The sequence below is a fragment of the Lepisosteus oculatus genome, chromosome 3 (genome assembly GCF_040954835.1).
Source record: "Lepisosteus oculatus isolate fLepOcu1 chromosome 3, fLepOcu1.hap2, whole genome shotgun sequence".
Lineage (NCBI taxonomy): Eukaryota > Metazoa > Chordata > Actinopteri > Semionotiformes > Lepisosteidae > Lepisosteus > Lepisosteus oculatus.
The window spans coordinates 26,996,033-27,018,078 of record NC_090698.1 but is presented as its reverse complement, the minus strand read 5'-3'; the positions used below and the strand labels follow the sequence as shown (position 1 = coordinate 27,018,078).

The 22,046-nt window shown below is 37.1% G+C and overlaps 1 protein-coding gene across 8 annotated transcripts in view; it reads left to right on the top strand.

The window, feature by feature from the left end:
- The window catches only part of nrg1 (neuregulin 1), a 249,483-nt gene that overhangs the window by 177,549 nt on the left and 49,888 nt on the right, over positions 1–22,046 (top strand). For 2 of the 8 annotated variants that reach the window (XM_015338405.2, XM_015338395.2), the window contains exon 1: positions 17,424–18,888. The exons of 5 other annotated variants lie outside the window; for them this stretch is intronic. In XM_015338405.2, the coding sequence (XP_015193891.2) occupies positions 18,231–18,888 (658 nt within the window). In that variant the 5' untranslated portion in view covers positions 17,424–18,230. Of the gene's footprint in view, positions 1–17,422; positions 18,889–22,046 lie in introns of those variants that run through there. One more of the 8 variants, XM_015338387.2, reaches the window with a different exon arrangement.

Below are 22,046 nucleotides of genomic sequence, written 5' to 3'. Positions count from 1 at the left end.
GCATGGTATTGCTGCTGCATGCCCAGCATAACAGATACATATTTATCACTGACTCAGGATAATGAGGTGTGTTCTCAATAGTTTGGTGGACTCCACTGATCAGAATAGATTATGTTCACAGATTCCATTAATTTAAGTTGCTCTCTTTCAGCATCTTTTACTTTTTAAGCTTACAACATCCATTATTAATAATATTACTCAGTATGTGAAGTACGGTACATGTAGTATTAATAGCCGTAGTATACAATGATGTTTTGGCACTATAACAAACCTTCATGCCCCTGTGTAGTTTCTATGCCCTAGAGATAGAAATATGAACAAGAATGGCATTATATCGGAGGATGTAGTTTCCAAAGACATCTATTTATTACATCTAATACATAGTATGCACTTTTCAGAAAATATAGGCTCCGGCTCCCCTGTGTCTGTATTGGGTAAAGTCATTAGACGAAGGAGGGATGGATCTTTATTTTAATGCCATTTAATAAAAAAATAAATAATAGTAAAATGAGTTAGAATTGCCCATCTTGGAAAGATCTTTTTGAGGACTTCAGTATTTCAGGTCTTTTCTTGGTTTTACCATTGGATCATTTATTGTTCTGTTTGTGGCTTTCTGATAATTCTGGTCATGTCTTTGCAAAATCAGATGTTATTAAACACGAAAGTGATAGAGTGAAACACTCAAACCATTAATATATCAGACAGGTAAATGCTTTTAGTCTGCTGGCCCTTGTCTCCTCCACTGTCTGTTCATAGTTTTGCAATAGTGCAGGAGTCATTGCTATTCAGGGCCATTTAATCTGGATGCCTAATCACTTTTTTCAATTAGTGAATAGTACTCTTCTGAAATAGTGCCAAAGGAAAGTAGCTGTTTCATCCTTTCTCTTTCAGAACTGATCACAAAGCAAGGAGAGACCAGAGCCTAATAAAGCTATGTGACCGACAGAGGCAGTCACTCATTGCCATTAAAATACTAGTTTTTCCCCCCATTTGTTAAGACAACCATTATTTAGAAGACATTCAGGGACATAAGTGAAAGCATTATTGTAGACCATTCATTTGTCTCTTTTTAAATGAAATCCTTTTTGCAAGCTTACTTGAAACAGGACACTTTGATTGCACTACAGTAGTTTTCTGTTAGTTTATTATTTTTTTTAATTTGATTTGCAGTTTGAATAAATAAGGAGCTGGTTTGTCAATGGAATGGATTTGAAAAGATGAATATTTATGTAGTGATGCCCTTCAGCTGGTCATGCATTTGGACATCAAGAACGCAGGATATCAAGAAAACAAGAAGACACAATTTTATTTTTTCAAGTTTCATTCCATTGTATTCCAGTTTCATTTCAGAATGATTTAAGTAAGCAAATATCTTGTAGAGTAAGTTCTGCTTTATTTGGGATATGGGATACATGGGTTTCAAATACTTTGAGGATGTTGTGGAAAGTATTGGTTTTAAAGACTTGCTTGTTCTTTAAAGGGCTTCATGTTTAACTTTAAATTGCAAAACATAAGAGACCATCCTACTAGAGTCCACAGTATTCGATAATTGAGAAAATAAGTTATTTTTGGTGTGATGCGTCTTTAAAAATGCAGATTCTTTTTTTTATGTTTTCTCGTTTTTGCATTCATTTTTTTCATGGCAGCCTTGGGTTAAGTAGTTGATTGACAGTCCTCCCTGATGCGTGTAAGGATCATTAATTGGGATTATAATTGTAATAATCCATTTTAGGCTCCCGTCCTAACGCCTGACTCATGCCCTGCTGTTCAGGCAGTCTGTTGCCATTGTCGCATCTTTGAAAAAGTGGCAGAGTTTCACAACTGGGCTTCATCCTGCCACTTTCTGGTCTTGCCCTGTGGGGTTCCTTGCTTGCACTACCAGCTGGACAGAGAAGAGAAAAAGTACAGAACTATTTCTAGCTGTAACGGCACTTCGATGTTAAACGAATGACTATCCATTTGTTTAATTATTTCATAAGGTGAGGGTAAGGAAGACGAAAGAAAAAAAAAACTTTCAAGAAACCAGTGGCAAATAATATATTTTTTAATAAAAATGGTATCATGTAATTTTAACGGTCATTCATATATAATGACCAGCTAGCGGGTTGTACCTTCACAGGTGACACATAGCAACTTGAATGGAATCGGGATATAAAATGAAGCAGCGACTCACTGGGATAGAAACTTAGTCCTGTTCTTTATTATTAACTCCTCATCATTCTGTGGCACACCCGGACACTTAAGTTTATTACAAGTTATTTTTGTACTCCCAGAGAATTCTTGCTGTTTTCTTGAGCAAGTGCTCTGCACTTCGACAGACTGCCATTATCACATGCAGCGGCAGTGTAGCAGAGTTACTCTTTTGGCACCGTGGCTGGTGGCGCGAATCTTACTGTCTGGAATTGTGTAACCTTGAACCTGCAGGGTTGTACCAGTTCTGTAAGATCCTCGTATGCATTTATGTCCTCATATTCAGTATGTGTGTATCTCTAAGACTGTACTTTAATGCATACCTTTCTTCACAGTGTATTACTGCTTGCTAAATAGAAGTGTCTTGGCGGTACACAAGGGAATTAGGATATGGTCAACAGAAAAAGTAAGGTGGAAACATTTAGTGTAGAAAATATATTTTATTTAATATATCCCAGTGATGGAAAAAACTGAATCAACGTGATACTAATACTATGCGCACAGTTTCCTTTTGGTTTGTTTGAGGGAAAGTTAAAGATGGAGCCATTTCAGCTCTATTTGATGGGAAGAAGTGGACCTGATGCAGCTAGCTATTGATTTGTGGTACTTCTTTCTGATTAGTGTTTCCTTGCAGGCTATACCATGTTAGAAAAAAAAAAGCTTTGTAACTGGAAACCATGTGCTATCATTAGCCAAGTCACAGAGACAATTGCTAAGTATGTTTGAGTTTTTCTTCCTTATGCTTGTAGAGGAAGTCATTTTTCATGCTTTCCAGGGACATCATGACCCGCGTTTGTCCCTGGTATTGGAGGAAAAATTATTGGTGTCTGCAAAGCTGAAAGCCTGTAAAGCTTCCCAATTAATTTCCATGTTCTTTGCATATACTATTTCTTTCCTGTATGTTTTACAGCTGTTCTTTTCCCAGGCTTCAAGAGAGCACTCACACTAGAAAAAGCAGTGTCTCTCCTTTCAAAAATTAGTCTTGGTAACTAGTTTAAAACACTCAGAATTCACCACATTAGGAATGGATTTTCTCTTTTTTCATTTATTTTCATTTACACTTGATTTAACAGTATTTTCAGTGTATTTAAACAGGAAGCCGGTAATAAAAGAATACTTATTAGCAATTAACAATAACAGTTCAATGATGACAACTAACATGGTCAGTTTTTCTAATTATTCAAGGTATCATGCAATGTACAGTATTTAGCTTCTTACTTGTCCTATAATGTGCATACAATACTGTACAGTATATGATATTTTCAGTACCCAGAGTTTTCTTAATGTTAGTGAAATACCTTTGTTCAACTGTACCACAGCAACACCCCACCTGGGATTTGAACCTGTGGCCCTCCAGTCTACAGCTCTAACTATAACTCCCTGCTGCTGCCTTTTATACTTAACAAAAAGAAAAAAATCCTTAAAACTGGAAAACCTGCTCGTCTAGTTCTAGCATCCTCAGAATTTATTGATTATTGATCTAAGGCTCTTTTTTGTGGACCATTTTATTCTTGTCAGTAGGATTCAGAGAAGGAGAGGGAAAATGGGCTCACCCATATAAAATGCTGATGGCGCTGACATTGCACTTGCAGTAAAATGGATGGGCCAGTTTATAATCCTTAAATACAGCTGGCAGAACTAAACAGTATCAAAGATCATTAGCTTGATCCATTTGCATATTTTGGTCTGGGGGAATAAATCAGGGGATTTGAACTGTCTCAGCACTCAAGTTTAGCTGATACACTAGGATATGCTACCACTACGATTTATTAAATATACATACTTGCAGTATTCTCTTCTCTTTTGCCAACCAGCTTAAAAATGGATTTGTCAATCAGACATATTTGTTCAAAACAGGTTAGTTATATCTTGGTTTGTGTACAAATTTTGCTAGGCCTTTGGAGCTTTAGTTGCTTGTAATGGTACTATAGCTTACTGTATACAGCAAGGTGCCAAGTGCAGCTGAGTAAATAAGCTGTGCTGCTTTGCTGTGTTGTGTTTGTGGAGATATGGCCTTTCATGGTGATAAGCGGTCACTCACTGCTTCAGCTCCCTTTGTGCAGTTCTGGTGTAACCTTGCCACTTTGCTCCAACGCACCGCATGCAATTAGGACAGAAGAATGATCTTGAACAAGAGGAGGCCATCTAGTCTGTTTGCTAGTTTGTAGCTATTTGATCTGAGGATTTCATCCAGCTGTTTCTTGAAAGAAGTCAGGGAATTGGCTTCAAAAACATGGCAAGGAAAACTAGTAGAGGATAAAACAAATATTTTCCACATCTTCTGAATGTAATGATTCCTTTATTTGACCAGGTCAGTCAGCAGTGTATGAATTCTCATTTGCAAAGATGACCTGGAGGTTTATTTATACAGGATGGGGGCGGGGGGACTTACTAAAGCAAGTTGAGTGAAGCACCTTTGCTCAGATGCACAACAGACATCAAGTTCTGTAGGTACACATGTATCCAAGTCGCCACTAAATACGGGTTTAAAAAAAGATTATTGTAAAAACCATGACAATGTCAGATTTTAGCTGGAGCTCTCAATCACATATTTGAATGCTAAAGCATGATTTCTTCTAAGCTGGAAACATTATGCATATTAAAAACTGTACCTTTGCAAGGTTGCCAGCATCTATTAAACACAGCATATCAATATTCTGATGAAAATATATCTCTAATCTTATGTGGATTATTTGTGTTGCCAAGGTTAATTATTCTTCTAAGATCCTTTTAAATTTCTGAAATACGTTCTGTCTTGTCATCTTGAGCAAACTGTATTACTTCAGTGAAGGGACATGGGTGGAGTTGGCCTCAGTCTCACATTAATACTATGATAAATAAAGAAGAACACAGTGCTTTTATAGTGTAATTGTGACTCATTCTTTCTTTCAATACTGACAGCGTCCTAGCATTAAAAAACAGATAAAACAGATTCAGACTGACATTTTCATGCCATGAAAGAAAGAAAACATAAGAAAGGTGGCAAATGGAGGGAGATCAGTTGGCCCATCTTGTTCATTTGGTACAGTAGCTCACAGGCTGAGTGAGTCTAAAATTGTGTCCAGCCATTTCTTAAAATTGAGAGTTTTGTTCTCATTCACCTGTTCCACCTGCAGGCCCTTTGTATAATGACGCTTTTCACAAACTATGTCCTAAACCATTTTAGTTTTTTGCTCTTCTGTCCCCCTGTCCTTGTTCCTGTCCTAGTCTCCCGAGTTAATCTGTTAATAATGGAATTCAGTTCTCTTTTTATCTCCTTTGTTCTGAACTGAAGATATTTACCTCCCTTTACTCATCAGTATATGATCAAGAATCATCCTTGTTGCCTTCATTGAACTCCTTCTGAGGCCATAATATACTCTTTGTAGTGTTATGACAATCATTGAACATAGTTTACTAAATGATGTCCTTTTAGTGTGTTGTAAAGCATAATATCAAACATGGGTGTAAGTTGCACAGTTTGCAATATATACCCAAACATTCCATTTGCTTTTTTATTACTTCCCCACATCGCACTTATTGAGGACATTAAAGAATTTCCATAATCAGCCAGATTCCTTCAGAGTGTAGCTCTGAATCAACACGTTGTGATTTTAGTATTGTGTGTTCTCCCGTTACCTGTGTGGATCTACTTGTCAACATGAAATTTCATTCACCAAGAGTTTACCCAGTCCGTGATTTTGTCTTTTTGCAAATCTCTTGCTGCCATTTGTTGTATTCACAATATACATATAGTCGCTTACTCCAAGGTTTGCTACTGTATGTGTGGTCCATTAGCAAAATCATCAATCCTTGTACGGTGCCTTGAATCACTAGGAGCTGCATTTTTTTAATGCTTTAAAATCAACTTTGTAGAAGCAGAAGCTTTTTCAAGTGGCAGTCATTTCCCGGCCAAATGTATGTGTTCCTACTGCTAGCAGTAGAAGTCCTTGGCTTCCCCCTTTGATTTGAAATCTGATCGTGAGTTGTTACAGGTGTCTGAGACTGACCAGCATGGAAAGTGTGCGGCATTCGCAAATGTGGACGGAGTCACTAAGTAAACATTTTTATCTTTTGATAGGTATGTAACTGTGATAAAAATGGGTATGGAATGTTATGAATGAAATGTTATTTGTGTAATAAACTCCGGCAAAGCTGCTGCTGTTGAGCAGAGCTGTGGCTTTGTTTTTGTTTTAAGAGGGTTGGAATTTTGGAGTCTAAATATGAGAAATTCATTATTTCATAGATGCTGTGTAAACGTAATTTGTAGTACATATAAGATTCCATTCTCAATATGTTATGTGTAGATTAGGCTTTAAACAGTATCTTCTTTTTCTGTCATATTACAGAATGCTGTTTTCATTACAGTATAGCCCCCTGTTAGCTATCTCAACAGTACATAACCCTTTTACTTTTTTTACTGATGGTTACTGATTTATTTCTGAATACACTGTACATCTACTCATATCAATGTGGATGGATGACACCTGAAATGTTTCCGACATCTTGGTAAAGTTTGACTGAGAGTGAGGTGCTGTTTTCTGTGTTGCCAGGTTGGTAAAAGCAACAGCAAAATGTACACAATTTTAAAAAGTTTGTAAGTTTATATCTTTTTTATGTTCCATCATTTTGCTTTATGATTATAGTATTATGACATTTTAATACTTGTAGACTGAAGGTGGAATATTGCCTTTAAGTTCTAAATCAAACTTTAATGCCTGGTGAGCAATTTAAGGAAAATAATATTTTTCAGGGATACATTTTAAATCTAAATTTAAAAGTACTTTCGCATTCTGCATTTTTGAAATTTTGTTTTATTCATTTTACATTGTCTAAACTAGGTCAAGAACAAAGAATACAGTTAAAGGACAGAGATATAATAGATATTTAGTTTTCAATAGAGATTGCTTGTCAGGTTTATTATTCCAGAAGTCAAGTGGCATTATTTAATGTCCTTCTTAAGCATAAGTGACAAAGTAGAGCAAGGATATTAAAAATCACAGCCTATCTAGGACAAATATGAGTTTTCATACCACAGAGACTAGCTTATTTAAGGTGTTTCATGTTTGATAAAGAAAATGAACAAAAATAACCTAACTTTAATATTACTGCTCATTCAGATCACAGGCATCTATAATTATTTTACTTCTTTATTCTTCTGGGTTCTTTCACATCTCAAGCACAATGCAATTATTGCATTTTGACTGCAAGACATATTTTTAATAGACTGTATTTCAAACAGAAGCAAAGATATATAAGAAAATCAGAAAATGCTTTAGGCTGGAATCCAAGCAAATCAGTCTTGGTAATTGTCAGAATTATTTTCTGACACTATCTAATGGGTTACATTTCCTGCAGTTATTCTTAATACATTAATAAAATTGCCTAGGCATTTATGAATTGCTTAAATTGTCCAGTTAACGTGTAGCTCAGCCTTTTCGCCCTTGTGTTTATGGAGTGCAGTATTGGTGTTGATAATTCAAAGATATTTTTGGCAGGTTGCAAAAAGATGGATGAGAGCATTGTGTATTGCTTATTCCATCATACTTGTCATTGCTCCATACAAGCATTGCACTGAGCAAAGAGAAAATTAAGAAGTTAAAAAAGCATAGCAAAACTACAGTATGTATCCAATCTCTGATGACTCAGAAAATAAAATAATTTTAAGTTGCATAACAAAGTAAGATTTACAGGAGATAAGCAAAAATAATTTGTTCTCATTCACTCAGCTGTTGATTGTGTCTCTTGCAGGTTTTGTGTTTTAATTGAAAACAGTCAATTTTAGAATAAACCTTGTAGTCTAAATGTGATTAATTAATTTTATTTTTTTTAACATATTACATAAACTATGTAGGTGTCAGTTGCAGTGATTAGACAAAGTATATTAAATGAGGATTTTAAAGGAAGTGGTACAGAGTCTATGGCCCTTAAATACAGATTACTGCTTACTTTGTGAGAATCAGACACATCAAGCCTCTGGGAACAAATCTGAGAATCCACAGCAGTGTTATTGGGATGCAACTTTATAGATGTTGATTTGCACAGGATCTTCCAAAATCTCACTCGAAAGTGAGACCATTTCTATTCTATTCGTACACTGTTCTGCAGTGTTTCCTGCTAAAAGCTTCAATGTTGTAAGGATAAAAAATATATACTCCTGTTTTTATCGTGGGTGGAAATATTCAGTTGGTTCAGCTGATCAAAAATACAGGTACTGTAGGTAGGTGGGTTGGTTATGAAGCTCATTAATGTAGTTCTGTCCCAGGAAGGACTTTATCTAATCTTTAACTCAGTTCAAGAAAGTGGTTGCATTCCCTTCAGTGGAGATTTACAGGTCTATAAGATTGAAATGATGTATTATTATAAACTCCTAGATCTTTTTTATAAGTATCTTTTCACTCTCAGAGTTTCCTGTCTTATATTTAGAGATAATTATGATCATATAATCATATATATGGTTCTCGACTAATATCTTAACCCCTCCAATTGGTTCGTCAACCTCTTTATCCATTTACCAGTTCTCAATCCAAAGATATGCATCATGCACTTAATCAAAAACCTTAAAATCTTAATATACTGTACTACATCATACTGTATGCTCTTCATATCCATTACTGCTTTTCCTTGTTCAACGGACTCTTTAAAAAGATAGATTAACAGGACTCGCATTTTCTAAATCCATGTTGAGTATACGCTAGTATCCTATTGCCTTACAATTGATCTACTAGTTTACTTCTAATTAATGTTTGCGTATTGTTTCCCATATGCAGTGGAAGACGAATTGGTGTGTAATCCGAATTGATCTAAAGCCACTGAATTGTTTTATCAGCATGTTCTAACACCGTTGCAGGGTGGAGCATTTGAGGTTTGTGTCTTTTTCAGCATACCTTCGTTTTTTATTCCTTCCGTGGCTTCTTTCATCAGACAACATACTGTTCAACAACACATAAAATATCTTGGTATTGACTGGGCCAATAGGAAGCGAAATACTTTTTGCAGATTTCCAGTGGTACATAGCACCATTAAATGGCTGAGACTCATTTGCAAAGCTAATGTTTTATTAGTGAAAAGCAGCCTTTCTTTTCATTTAGACCTTCTTCATATTTAATTATATCCTATCCCTGCACTGACTTCCTACTTGCTGCATGCATTCAGTTCTACGCCTTCTACTGTGTAAACCACTCTGCTCCCTCCTGTCTGCAGTTACTTATCTCTCCTTACACTCCCTCTTGACCCCTCCCTTTCCTTTCCCTTTGTCTTCCCCCAGACAGTCTGTACCGCCTCTCTCTTCTCCTATTTCCAGAGCCCATTCATTCTACACCCTTGCTCCTCAATGGTGGAAAGCACTACCGTCAGAAATTAGAACTGTCCGGGCCCTGACCACCTTCTGCTGCCTGCTCACAACTCAACTGTAAAGACAACGCTGAAATCCAACCTTCTGTAACTTTTTCAGAGTAATACACTAATCTTCTAATTCTCATACTGGTAATGTAATTACCAATTACTCTTATTCACTGTAAAAGTAGTGCTTATGGTTGCCTGATTTGTATTGGCCTTACTGCTGTGTTATTAGTTGCCCAATTGTGTTCTTTTTATTTCCAGATTGTGGAAACAGATTGAGAGTCTCCCTGGGTTAAGAGTTGACTGAATTAAGTTTAAGATAATTAAATGTGTTCAGTTCATAGTGAAGGAGTTTTAGGCTATAGTGTAGACGTGCAGTACATTTTGCTTCTATGCCACATGTTTTATTTTATTTTCAATCCCCCTTTACTGTTTCTGTGTCAATCCACATGAGAAAGGTTGTTTGATCTTGTGAGATGAGCTGGTAAAATGAACTATGCTATGAAATATCACTATCACCCAAATAACTGTTATCCTTCAGCAAGTTAATGATGTGCATTTCAGTAATGCAAAATGCAAGCTTTATAACAAGTTTTATTTGATTGTCAGTGTATCAAAGCATCTACATAAACCAAGCACTGCCTCTAATTGTCAAAAATGCAAAATCTCTTTTTTTTATCTGTTCTTTCAGCCTGGTGTCCCAGATTTGAGTTTTTATTTTCTGGTTACATGACACGAATCTGTTTATATTTTTTCCACCGTAAAGAAACAACAGAAAGAAACAAAACATGTCAAAAGCAACGATGGATTTGCTTTTTAGCTTACTTTCAGTTTTCAGATATTATTTACATGCTTCAGTTTTTTTATTCAGTTCATTCTCTTGAGCTGATTGCTACTCCAAATACTTAAAAAAAGACTGGTTGCAATGTAGACTAATAACAAGCTTATTCTTTCTGAAGAGAGAATGCAATTTGATAAAAATATTGAAATATGTTCTGCACTGGTCTTTACCAAAAGCACAGGGAAGAAGTCATTGTGTTGTGACTGTTTTTACATATTTTACATTAATGAAACAATGTATTTATTACCACAGTGAAATGTTATATTAACCTACAATTAAATTGAACCCATGTTGTATCCCCATGCTTCACTCCAATAAGCTAGAAGTTCTTTTCTTGTATGCAACTCTTAAACATCTGCCATTTGGAAAGGGTGCCCTCAGGGTTAACAGTTAAGAGTGAGTAGTATTAGTGCAACACTGACAATCAGCTTGTAGTCTTTTGGGAATGGAACTCCATTCCTTCCTCATTTATCAGACTCCCAGCGCAAATAGCAGAGGTATGCTTCTGCATGGCTATAATGTTTGGAAAAGAACAGGCTAGACCATCGTAAAACTAAAAGCTACACTTATTTAAAAACACAAAATGTATATGGCCCATAATTAACTGTAGTGTAGTTACTGATGTATTAAGTAGTTGATAAAGTGAAGCTTACAAGAAGATGTTTAACTCATCTGTTTACACTGGATTAATTTGTGAAAACAATTATCTGGCAAATTATAAATTGTGGCTAATTAACTTTCTGGCATAACTAAAAAATCACATGGCCCTCAATTTCATGTGATATTATTTTCCACGTTTTTGCAGTGAGTTCTTGAACCACAAAAATAAAGAAAACAGACATCCAGACAACCAAAAGCTGCAAAGTACTCATTAATAATTATCCTACATCACTGACTTCAGTTTAATTTTAGTGCTTGCTTTAAACAGTTGTTGTTTGCAGACATCTGCTTTGCCTTCAGAGAGTATTTATCCTCAAAGAGCATGTCTTATTCATTTGCTCATATTAAACATTCGGCACCTTACAGCAATTAAAGATGCACTGCTCTTAAGGCAGATTGTCATATAATTGGCTTGAGTGGTTGCTTGTCAATGAGATTACACATATTGACTAGTGAGGATCCTGTGTCAGCTAGGAGCTGTTCACCAGAGTAGTGCTGAACATCCCCCATCCCTCCTCCTCTATCGCTCCTTGTGGGCCTCGGTGAGGAATGTGGTCATGAGTACAGCATTAATGATAATGGAGGTCATTGCCTTTTTTGCATAAACGAAATGGCTGTTCCTTCCTGCCCAAAGATCCATTACATGCACAGCTGGAACTCTGCAAATTGTTACTCTGTCAGGCAGCACCCACAAGTCCCTATCGCGAGACTGATGAGGTTTTGCTACAGGCACCAAAGATGCAGACAGAGGATCGTGGAAGAGGAAACTAAAGCACCCTACTGCTCTGGATTATATGCAGCCTATTAGAAGTGTTGTATTGTGTGTCATTTTTGTTCAGTTTTACTTACATTTGCCTCTTATCACTGATTTTCCTTATTCAGGCTATGTCATCAGTGACTGATGGACAGCTGTATGACCTTGCACTGCCTTTCCGTGCTGTATGTTCATACATGGTCTCTTCACAGTGCTTAAGGGGGATAATAAAGGCTTCCTATCTCTTTAAAAGCCTTCATTGTTTGTACGTCAGCGGAGAGATGACTGCATTATTGAATTCAATCCTTCCTCTGAGACCTTGTCCCTTATTTGCTAATAAAAGTTATGCTTGACTGTTTTTGGCAAGATTCACATCTCATCTCCTAATGTACTGGCAACCATCCGTCTGCCAATAGCTAGATATTCCCCTCCACTCTGAGCAGCACATGGGGAATTTTCTAGGTCAATTTTTTCTCTCTCTCTTTCACTATAAATAATACATATAACTTCCTGTAAATGAGTGCATGTAAAGAAAAAATTATCCTTTTTCCTGTTTAGTTTAAGGAATAATTACAACTGACTAGAGCCCTGCTTCATCTTTAATTAAATACATGACTATTAGAAACCATTTTCTGCATTTAGATGTTAAGAATGCTGCTTTCTGGTCATATCTATTAGCTAATTATTGTTTCACTTGAATAATAATTGAATGAGCCCAATTTTCAGATTAGCTTTTATGTAAGTGGTATCAAGTGATTAAGCTAAAGATAATGTTGAAGTGTTTTCAGTATTTGAATTTTCCTTGGGGAAGTGTTTACATTACCAGTATGTTATTTGAATTTACCTAAAACCTGCTGCAGAGATATTTAAAAATAACAGTTTTTCCTAGGTGAGAGAAATGGATGCTTAGTCCTAGTTTTTTTAATTACAAAGAATAACATCCTTATTTTTTTTTTAAAGAAGCAAATAATTTTGATTTTGGTTCTCCTCATAAGTGTGATTAGGTGGGAGCAAAAAAACCATCAGTTTTGTCTATTTATGTAAATCAGTCTTAAAAGTAGACGTGTTTAATATTGCTATTCTTTTTTTCTTTCTTGAATAATGTATAATGGTGACATTGAAGACGAGTGGAAACTTGCGCTGTTAATATTAAGACATGAGAGGATGATTTCTAAAAGGGCCCTGGGTTTTTAAAGTTCCTTTCCATATACATACTTCTAAAAAAATAACTTCATATATTCATTTCAAACGTGTGGCGGAAAGCTCGCTGAAGTGTCACCAAATGCACAACAATATAACTCCGTCTGATCAGAAGACAGCTGGAGAAATAAAACCCTGAATTAGAAGCCAAATTCTGAAAAAGAAGTAATGGTATGAACTAAAGCTCTGAAGCAGGCCTGAACCTTTATTTCATGATAGATCTACATTATGACATTGGCTGATGTCAAATCCTTTGCAGAGCTTCCAAAAGTGAGACTCCATTGCTGACCCTGAAACATTATATTAAAGAATCTTGAAATATTTCTGAAATTAATCATGGGAAAAGAGTTCATTAGGAAAGACCTGTATTTGTAACATAGACTGATGAAAGTGTGCTGTATTGTTAAAGCAAGATAACTGAAGCAAATTTTCAATATGTGAATCTTTGGAACTAGATAGTAACATTAAGCAGTCTCACGTGATATTATTTTTTTTCCTGCTGAATAATTTAAATATCCCTAATTAAATAGCACCACAACAAATGAAATAAGCTGAATATAATTAATGTAAAAGGCAATTAAGAAATCAATGTAAATTATTTAAGGGTCTTTGACATTTCCATCATTGTGCTTTTCTTTATTATGAGGACTTAAATATCACAGGTTTTAATGAATCACTGAAGATTAAAAGGCAAGAGTTAAAGGCTGTTTATTATAATTAACCTTTTTTCGGAACAATTTGAAGTGTTTCATACCATCTGTGAGAACAGCTGCTTTATAGTCTAGCTTGTGGAAAGGAGTTACTGAACCTGAAGTGGTCGGTTGTGTAAAAGTTGTGCCTATACAGGCGAGACTCATACCAGTGTAGTAAGTTGATTTGGCAATCTGTGTTTCTCTACATTGAGGGGACAGCTCTAGCCTTCTTTGATTTCCAGCAGCTTTCCTCATCACGATTGCCCTGCTGCCTGATTATTCGCTCTCAGTAATGTACTAACTCACCTCCGCTGTGGTGTCAGCTCTGCTGCACTGTGCCCCATTGTGCTCATTTCCATAGCACCCTGCTCCTTTTAACCTGTCTGACTCTGTCTGGAGACCAAGGAGCTGGAACTAGATATGGTATTAGTGTGTCGGCTGTCTGCACAGACCTAATCCATTAGCTGGGATGCAGTGCTGTAAAGTGAAATTACTGCAATATCTAGATCAGTAAAACAAATAATAACAAGGCCAAACTACACATGCCCCTCAACACATACTGAGTGTAAATGATCCCCACAATTTGAATTAAGTAACAATGTACTGTAGCACATGAGTATATAACTTACACATATACATTATGGAAGATTTAGTAATAGATAGTTTGCTAATATATCTGGGTATACGAAAACGCATATGGTTCAGCCTTTACCATTTTTAGATAAGTGTGGCAACATGCAGAGTTTTTTTTGTCAGATATTCACCTTTTTATTCATGTTAATTATAAGTGATAATAAGGCGTGGCTTCAACATTTCCTTAAAGTATAAACACGTCTTAATAAAGCCCTTCACAAGGTGGCAGGAAAAGAGGTGGATTGGAAATGATTGTGGTTTTCTACTAGTGAGGTCTTGCTAAAGAAATGAACTTTTTTTTGTAACAAGCAGGACACCACTTTTTTCAGTTGGACATCCATGGCGCTCCTCACTCAAACTAAGTTTTAGTGTAAGTGTAGTCCAACCCATTGACAGGTTCATGGTAAATAGTTTTGTTCTCGATTTGAACAAGTTGTGACCTAAAATCTCCATATGGGTGTTTTGATCCTAGAGCAGATAGTTTCTGTTTCTTATGTTATTGCTTTTTTTAGCCCTTTTCTCTTTTACGTCTTCTTCTGAGCAGAATTACAACTACCATGGCTTAAGAATGCAACTCATATCATGTTAGCATGCTAGTGCTGAATATGTGACAAACTATCACATTTAAAAATGATCTCCTCCAGATCTAGAAACTAGCTTACTCTGTTCCTTTCCTCAAATCTCAGCGATTCCTGGCAAACAGCAATGAGCTCTTTTCATTTCTGTGGGATATTGATGGTCTCCTAAAAGAAGCAGAACTCTGCAGACAGATTTGTCTTCAGGTCTCACTGTGCTCAACAAGGAGCAGTGCTGTCTCTTTTCATGTTGTAAATCAACTGTCATTCACATCCTGCACTAGTGCTGGTACTATACCATAATTCTGGAGAGCTGTCCTCTGACACTGAGGAGCACCATGTAAAGGGAAAAAAACAAAAATAAGCATGGATGGCGAAACCATTGCTAGCTCTTTTATACACATTAATAAAGAATATATGAGTACTATAGTCTTTTGTCGAACATTTTACATCAGAATTAATTTTCATCAGATGCCTATATATAAAAAAACATTAAAGTCTTTCTTAGACTGGGAAGAAACTGCAGAAGAAAAGGGGGTTACGTGTGTCACAGTGGAGACCAATTGAAGACCAATTGGATTTCATATGATGAAATCGGAAGGACTTTCCCTGGTAAAAGGAGACTTTCACATTGACTTGACCTGTAAACCATGCTTTTCTGCTACAAGCTGTTCATGTGGGCAGCAGTCCCTGGATTTTCTTTACAGGAGCCTATTAGCAAAGTGATAGATTAGCAGCTCATTGGGGGATTTTTGCAAGTCTATTTGTTGCACACAGATCTGTTAAGAGATTGTCTCTTTTAAGCCTGACAGTGCATGGATGGAGTGAAACGTCATGCTGAATTCTTCCCTGGTAATTCTGGCAAAACAATGAGGACACAGAGAGTGTCACTGCTGCACTGGATGACAGAGCAGATTTATATTAATATTCAGATTGAAATAATCTCCCCTGCTATTGGAACATGTTTTATTTTAACACATATGTATTTTATAATGCTTTAAATTAAATATGATTACATTTTGAATAGCACAGTAACATTGATACTTCTGAAGCCAGAGAGGGCATTAATGTTAATATTTTGTCAGTTGCTTGGTTAGGGTTCAGAAAGTTGGAAATCCATGCAAAAAGATTGGCTATTTCAGGCTTCTTTTATCTTCTGAAGAGCCCATTTCTTTTTTTATGTGAGTGATCCCAATGAAGTAGCACTAAATGAGAGCATTTCAAAAAGCAATGCTAGGAATCTGTCTGCAATTATTTATATTGTCCCTGTGATATCATCAACCCAGAACAGCGGCATGTTAAACACTATGCGAATGTGTTTGATAAATGCAGGTGGATGAGATGCGAAGGTAAACATTAGTGTTCCAAACTCAAAACAATTGCCAAGTCACAATACAGTCATTGGGTTTTAGCCCTTTTCCATCCCCCTGAGGCAAGAAGTGGGTACAAAAGGGTTAAGTGCTCCCCCAGGAGGTGTTTGCGTTTTTGTGCTAATGAAGTTGGATTAAGGACTCTGATTGTTAACCCTTAAAGCCTGTATATGACCCATGAAGAATAGTGCAGTGTAATGATTTTTTCACTGGTAACAGTTAAACTGCTGTATTTTTTTTTAAAGATGATACTGAGCTAGGGACTAATCTTCCAAATAAAAAAAATTGAAATGTTTATCTTTTCGTTGTAAAAGCAAAAAGGCTAGTGTTTGAAATTCATGCTTTCCATAGCAGTTGCAGAGTTCTGAACATTTAAGTACTGTATTTACACATTCTACTAAGCGGTAAACAAGCTGGTGAAGTCTGGAAATAGATTTTCCCCTACTCCTGAGAGGTAAAGTTAATAAACGTAAGAAAGCTGACAATAATACTCTAATCACAGAAACACAGCATGCATCTTTAATTATTTAAGTCCTGTTTCTGTCTGTCAATAACTTTATTTTTTTTAAATCCCTTGTCCAAGACTCATTAGTAATATGAAGGTCTGAATAGTGTAGCACATTTCCTGATCAAAGGTACAGATTTACTTTCACAGTAATAAACTTCAAGTAGTCTCTATCCGGTGAAATATTTATGTACAGGCGATGCTGTTTCCGGCCAGTCTTTACAGTCTTATATATCCCTTGAGTCAGCACTACACAGCAGTATAACCGTAAATGTGATTATTGACTGGGAAAGAGCAAGTTTTACAAGCAGGAATTTTATTCGCCAACAACCAAATGAACCCAAATCAGAACAAATTGAATTCATATCTGGAAAATCAGGTTACGAATATTAAAAAAGGTAGCTGAACGCTCCGGATTGAATGCAATAATGTAAAACAAAACTGCTTTGGCCGACGTAAGAAATCATTTAATAAATACCTGAACTGCAGTCGTTGTCTCTTTGTCTTTTATTGAACAAATATCTGTGAGCAAAGAAGACAGCCTACCAATATTAAAACAAAAGCCTGGTTCCCTTGGGAAGCATCATGTGTCAGTTGTGCCAGTATAGCTCCAGCTCTACAAACCACCCTCTTGCATTAGCATAATCAATGGCTATACCTAGAGGACAAGAAAAGGATAGAAAAAAACAGGACTGTCTGCCTCCTTCTGATTTGATGCCTTTCTTCTTAATTGGATCAAGTACGAACTTGCTTATCTGTATGCTGTGTGTTCAGATACTCTGCAGCGAGGAAAGAAAAGGAGAGTGTGGTTGTATCAGACAGAGTGAGAGAGAGCAGGAGGGAGAGAGTAAAGGAAAGAAGGAGGGGAAAGAGAAAAGGGGAGTAACCGCTCTCCCAGTCCTTCCGTCCTCTCTGGTCTCTCTCTGCTAATAATACGTTTTTCCAGCGCTGCTCAGAGGACTGGCACCTGCTGCTCCTTGATGATTCAGCCTCTTTTAGCTGCCGATTGAGCACAACAGAATGTCGCTTCAGCCGCTGCTGCTGCATCTACTGCCACTGCTGCTGCTGCTGCTTCCCAACAATGTTGACAGGCAGTCTTGCTGCACACTCAAAGTCTTCAGGTGAGTGTGCTGAATTTTGAACTCTGGGATTCCAGCAATTCTGCTTAGATTGTGGAAGATTTGAAAAGGCGAGCCTGTCCCTTCCTCTCTTTAAAATAATTTGGATATTTTTTTCACTTTAGAAGCCAACATGCCTTGAGACCAGTTCCAAAACAAAAAAAAAAAACTGTCGTCTTTCAGTTGCACGCACGTTGTTTTTGCATATTATAAATCTTTGAAGTGCCCGTAGAAAGGTGCACTGGCAACGGAGAGCGAATTCTTTCTCCCTGATCAGATAATGGGAGACACACTTCTTCCTTCCTGCTGGTTGCCGTCTTGTGCTCCAAGTTAGAGTTCAGGCCTCCAGAGATCTTCTTCCCGATCGTGAGGATGTCTGACGGAGCCGAGGAATCCTCCTCGGGCCTTTTTGCCTCTCCCAGCACCGACCCCTCCTCTGGCTCCAGCACAGGGGCCTTAGCTGCCGAGCCTGGCCCCGAGGTGTCGGCAGCAGCAGGTGGCTCCGAGGACAACCGAGCCCTAGGGTTGGCAGGCCTGGCGGCTACCTGCTGCATCTGCATGGAGACCGAACAGCTGAGGAGCTGCTTGCACTCGGAGAAAATCTGCATCCTGCCCATCCTCGCCTGCCTCATCAGCCTGGCCCTGTGCACCGCCGGACTCAAGTGGGTCTTTGTAGACAAGATCTTCGAGTATGAGCCCCCTACTCACTTGGACCCCAAGAGGATAGGGCAGGATCCTGTCCTTATTGCTGATCCAACTCTGGGACTCACATGGGAGCCTCCACACACTTCATCCCACCCTACATCCAGTGTAGGGGAGCCAGATGTCTATGTCAAAAGTGACCCTTCAGTGGAGCCCTTTAACCCTTCCCCAAGCGTGACTCAGAGTAGCCCTACCTCGGCTTTAACACTCGTCACCACCTCTCTCTCATCGGGACCTCTCTCTACCCCCAAGCCTGAAAAGAAGGAACCACACACCCCGCGTTCTAAGCCCACTGTGGAATCTACTGTTATAAATGTGCCCAAGTTTTGTAAGTATTTTTATTTCTTATAACAGACGTTCTCACTTTACACTCCGATATTCCCCTCTTTTTGTCCTTCTGGTATTTGTTTAGTAAATAACCCAGATATTTTAAGAACAAATTGGTTCTTCTGTAGGAATAAGGGATTCAGTTTGTTCTGTATTAAAACCTTACTTTAGTGGGGTTTTTTCCAACTGATAAAAGTGTCTGATTTTTATTGAAAAGTAAAAGTTTTTTTTTTTCATTTCAGTGATTATGATATAATCAAAACACATGAAGCAGAAATTATGACATTAGAAGAACAAATTGCTAGCTGATTATTGTTTTAATATGGGGATAGCAAACTGCGAAGCCTTAATCTTCTTTCAAAGAAAATTTGGATAAAGTCATGCTGAAACTATACCTTAAGCTATTACTTTAAATAAATGATGTACTCAGAGAGATGTACGCACCGATAACAGAATTGTGTGTGTTTCTGTGAAAGCATCAGTTAATCAAAACCAAAACATTCAGGATCTTCTTGATGCATGCTTTAATCAGCCACTTGTAAAAGGTCAGGCATGTCCAGGTTCCTGCTGACTCATTTGGATAATGAGAAAAGTTTGCTTGAGATGATTTCCATCGATTTCAATCGTGCTTCCTCTTGCCCATCTACTATGTTGGCTGTTATATCTTTCATGTCAGTTTGCAAACAAATATGCTGTGTCACATAATAAGTAACTTTCATGGCACTAAATCTGAAGAATTGCTTACTGGTACATGCGTGTGGTTCCCTTTAACCCTAGCAGCCCACTGTATCGACTTGTTCTAAAACACATGACTGATTTCCTTTTACCAATCCTAATTGCCTAAACTTTGACAATAATGAATCATGTGGTGATGATACTGAAGATGATGAAGATTTTTAAAAATTGTAACAGGTAGCAATTGATATGTATATAAAGGTGCAGTTTTAGGCAGACATTTACAATCAATAGCAAATGATACATCGCTTCCTATACGAAATCACTGTGGAGTTAAGATATTTCCTTTTCTCTTCTGTGAGATCCACTTCAAGGTCAGTGCCTGCTGTGGGCTAATTGATTCCCCTCCATCCTGGAGTCTCCGAGAAAGACAATCCCAGTAATGCTATCTGCTTGCTAACTGCTTTCCACAGTGACTTTGAAAGCAGGGAAATTATTACATTTGGATAGCTGCCAGTTTCTTGGTGTTCTACCATTTATATCCCATTTTTGCATTGATGCTTTTAGTAAGGTCAAACTTTAGAGCTTTTAGAACTGCAGCATCACGCAGTTTTGCTCATGTGGTTCTTTTTTTTTGCTTTAGTGTTAAGGAGTCTTTTAACATTATGCTGTGTGTAAATATGTTTTACCTATACAATACATACTGTAGGACCAAATTATGATTCTACCAAGAACTGGCTTTACAAAAACAAGACAAAAACCCAACAGCGTTATAGGCTTATTTCAGACATGCTGTTAACATTGGTATAAATTATCACTTTAAATAACTTGTGAATAGCTGCTTACTTAGGGGAGTAGTAAGATAGAAAGCTAGGAGATGAATCACAAGTGCTTGTGTGAGTGAGTGGACTGAATATCTCTGAAGTTCACTTGAGGTGCTGTCTTAAGGTCTGAGAAGTTTTGCAAATCATTTAGTTAATGGCCTAATTTCCAGAGTAGAACTGATTGCTTTGAAATATTTATTCTCATTCCAAAACATCCACATTTGGGAGTTATAGGTTATAGGTTATTGTGTTTTTTGGGAAAAGCATGAAGTCTAAATTCCGATAATTCAGAATAGGCTGCAAGGACATCTTTATTAGCTTTCTTGTAATGTTAGCAGACATCATACTTCATAAAGAGAAAAAATAGTTTATGTTCATTAGTTTTAGTGGTTTTGGAAATATTTGGAAAATTCAGCTGAGCGCTGATTTTTTTTGTAAGACATGTAGGAACTTTGTACACAAAAATGGGATTTGTCAATGTCCTTCTACATTTTTCAACTAAAATTAACAATAAAATATCCTCCTTAATTATTCAATAATCAACAATCACATGAAGAAAGCACTGATATTAAAATGGCTTATGACTGAAACAGTGATTTGTATAATTTACCGTATATTTCTGTGTGTGTGCTTTATTTGTACACACCCCCAATCAAAAGCCCTTTTTAGCCTTGGGCTAAAATAAAACCGATCTCATTTTTTAAAAATCGTTGTGATCAATTGTATGGTCTCTAAATGGAAATGCAATAGGTTGTCTTAGAAATCTAATTCTTAATCAATAGCGGATGAGCAGAACAGCTGGCTCAATGTGAGTCCCAGTGAATGTGATAGCAATCGACAGTGAGGGCTACCTGTAAAGTGTATGTGCTTTGTGCACTAGATACTCTCAGCCTGGAAACTCTGATTAAAACAGTATGGAATAACATTCTAACACAGAGCAGGCTACTCTTAAAGTCATGCAGGAGTTCACTGCTGTACAGCATATAAAAGGTAGATTTTGAACACCATGCCTGAGATACATGCAAGCTTAAAGAAAATGTTGCATGGTTTTTGCAATGTTGCAAGGTAACTCCTGTGCATCAGTATCCTCCAACCACCAACGAAACTGAAATGTGTGTTTTGCTAAGCAATACAGAATTTTGTTTTCACACAGAATTCTGTTAGAAGCATACTGTACAGTGTGTTTAGTGAGTGTTTTGTCCGGTATATATGTGCAGTATACTGTAGAATCTGCTTTATGAAACAAAGAGTTCATGGTTTAATAAATCTTTATGTAGGGGAAAACTCTAAAACAGTTAGAAGGTGGAGGTACATTTGGATGTGAACATACAGTAGCTGCATTGTGTAACTACTGTAAAAACCCCTTCACTTGTGTTATGAGTCCAGAGTGCCTGCATTAGCTGTAATACCAATGGACATATATACTGTAGTGTACAATTGGTTGCCAGGGCATTATATCCCTTTTATAGGCTACTTTTAAAACATTCTAATCATTCTAATCAGCCAAAATGCAAAACACACTTTCGATAGAAAGCTAACCCAACAGATAGTTGCATATCATTTTAGTGGCGTGATGCTTTAGAATTTTTTTTCTGCATCTTCTTAGTGACATTAATTGCTACAGCTGTGGCCAAAACATCACTGTGTTCAAATTAAATGA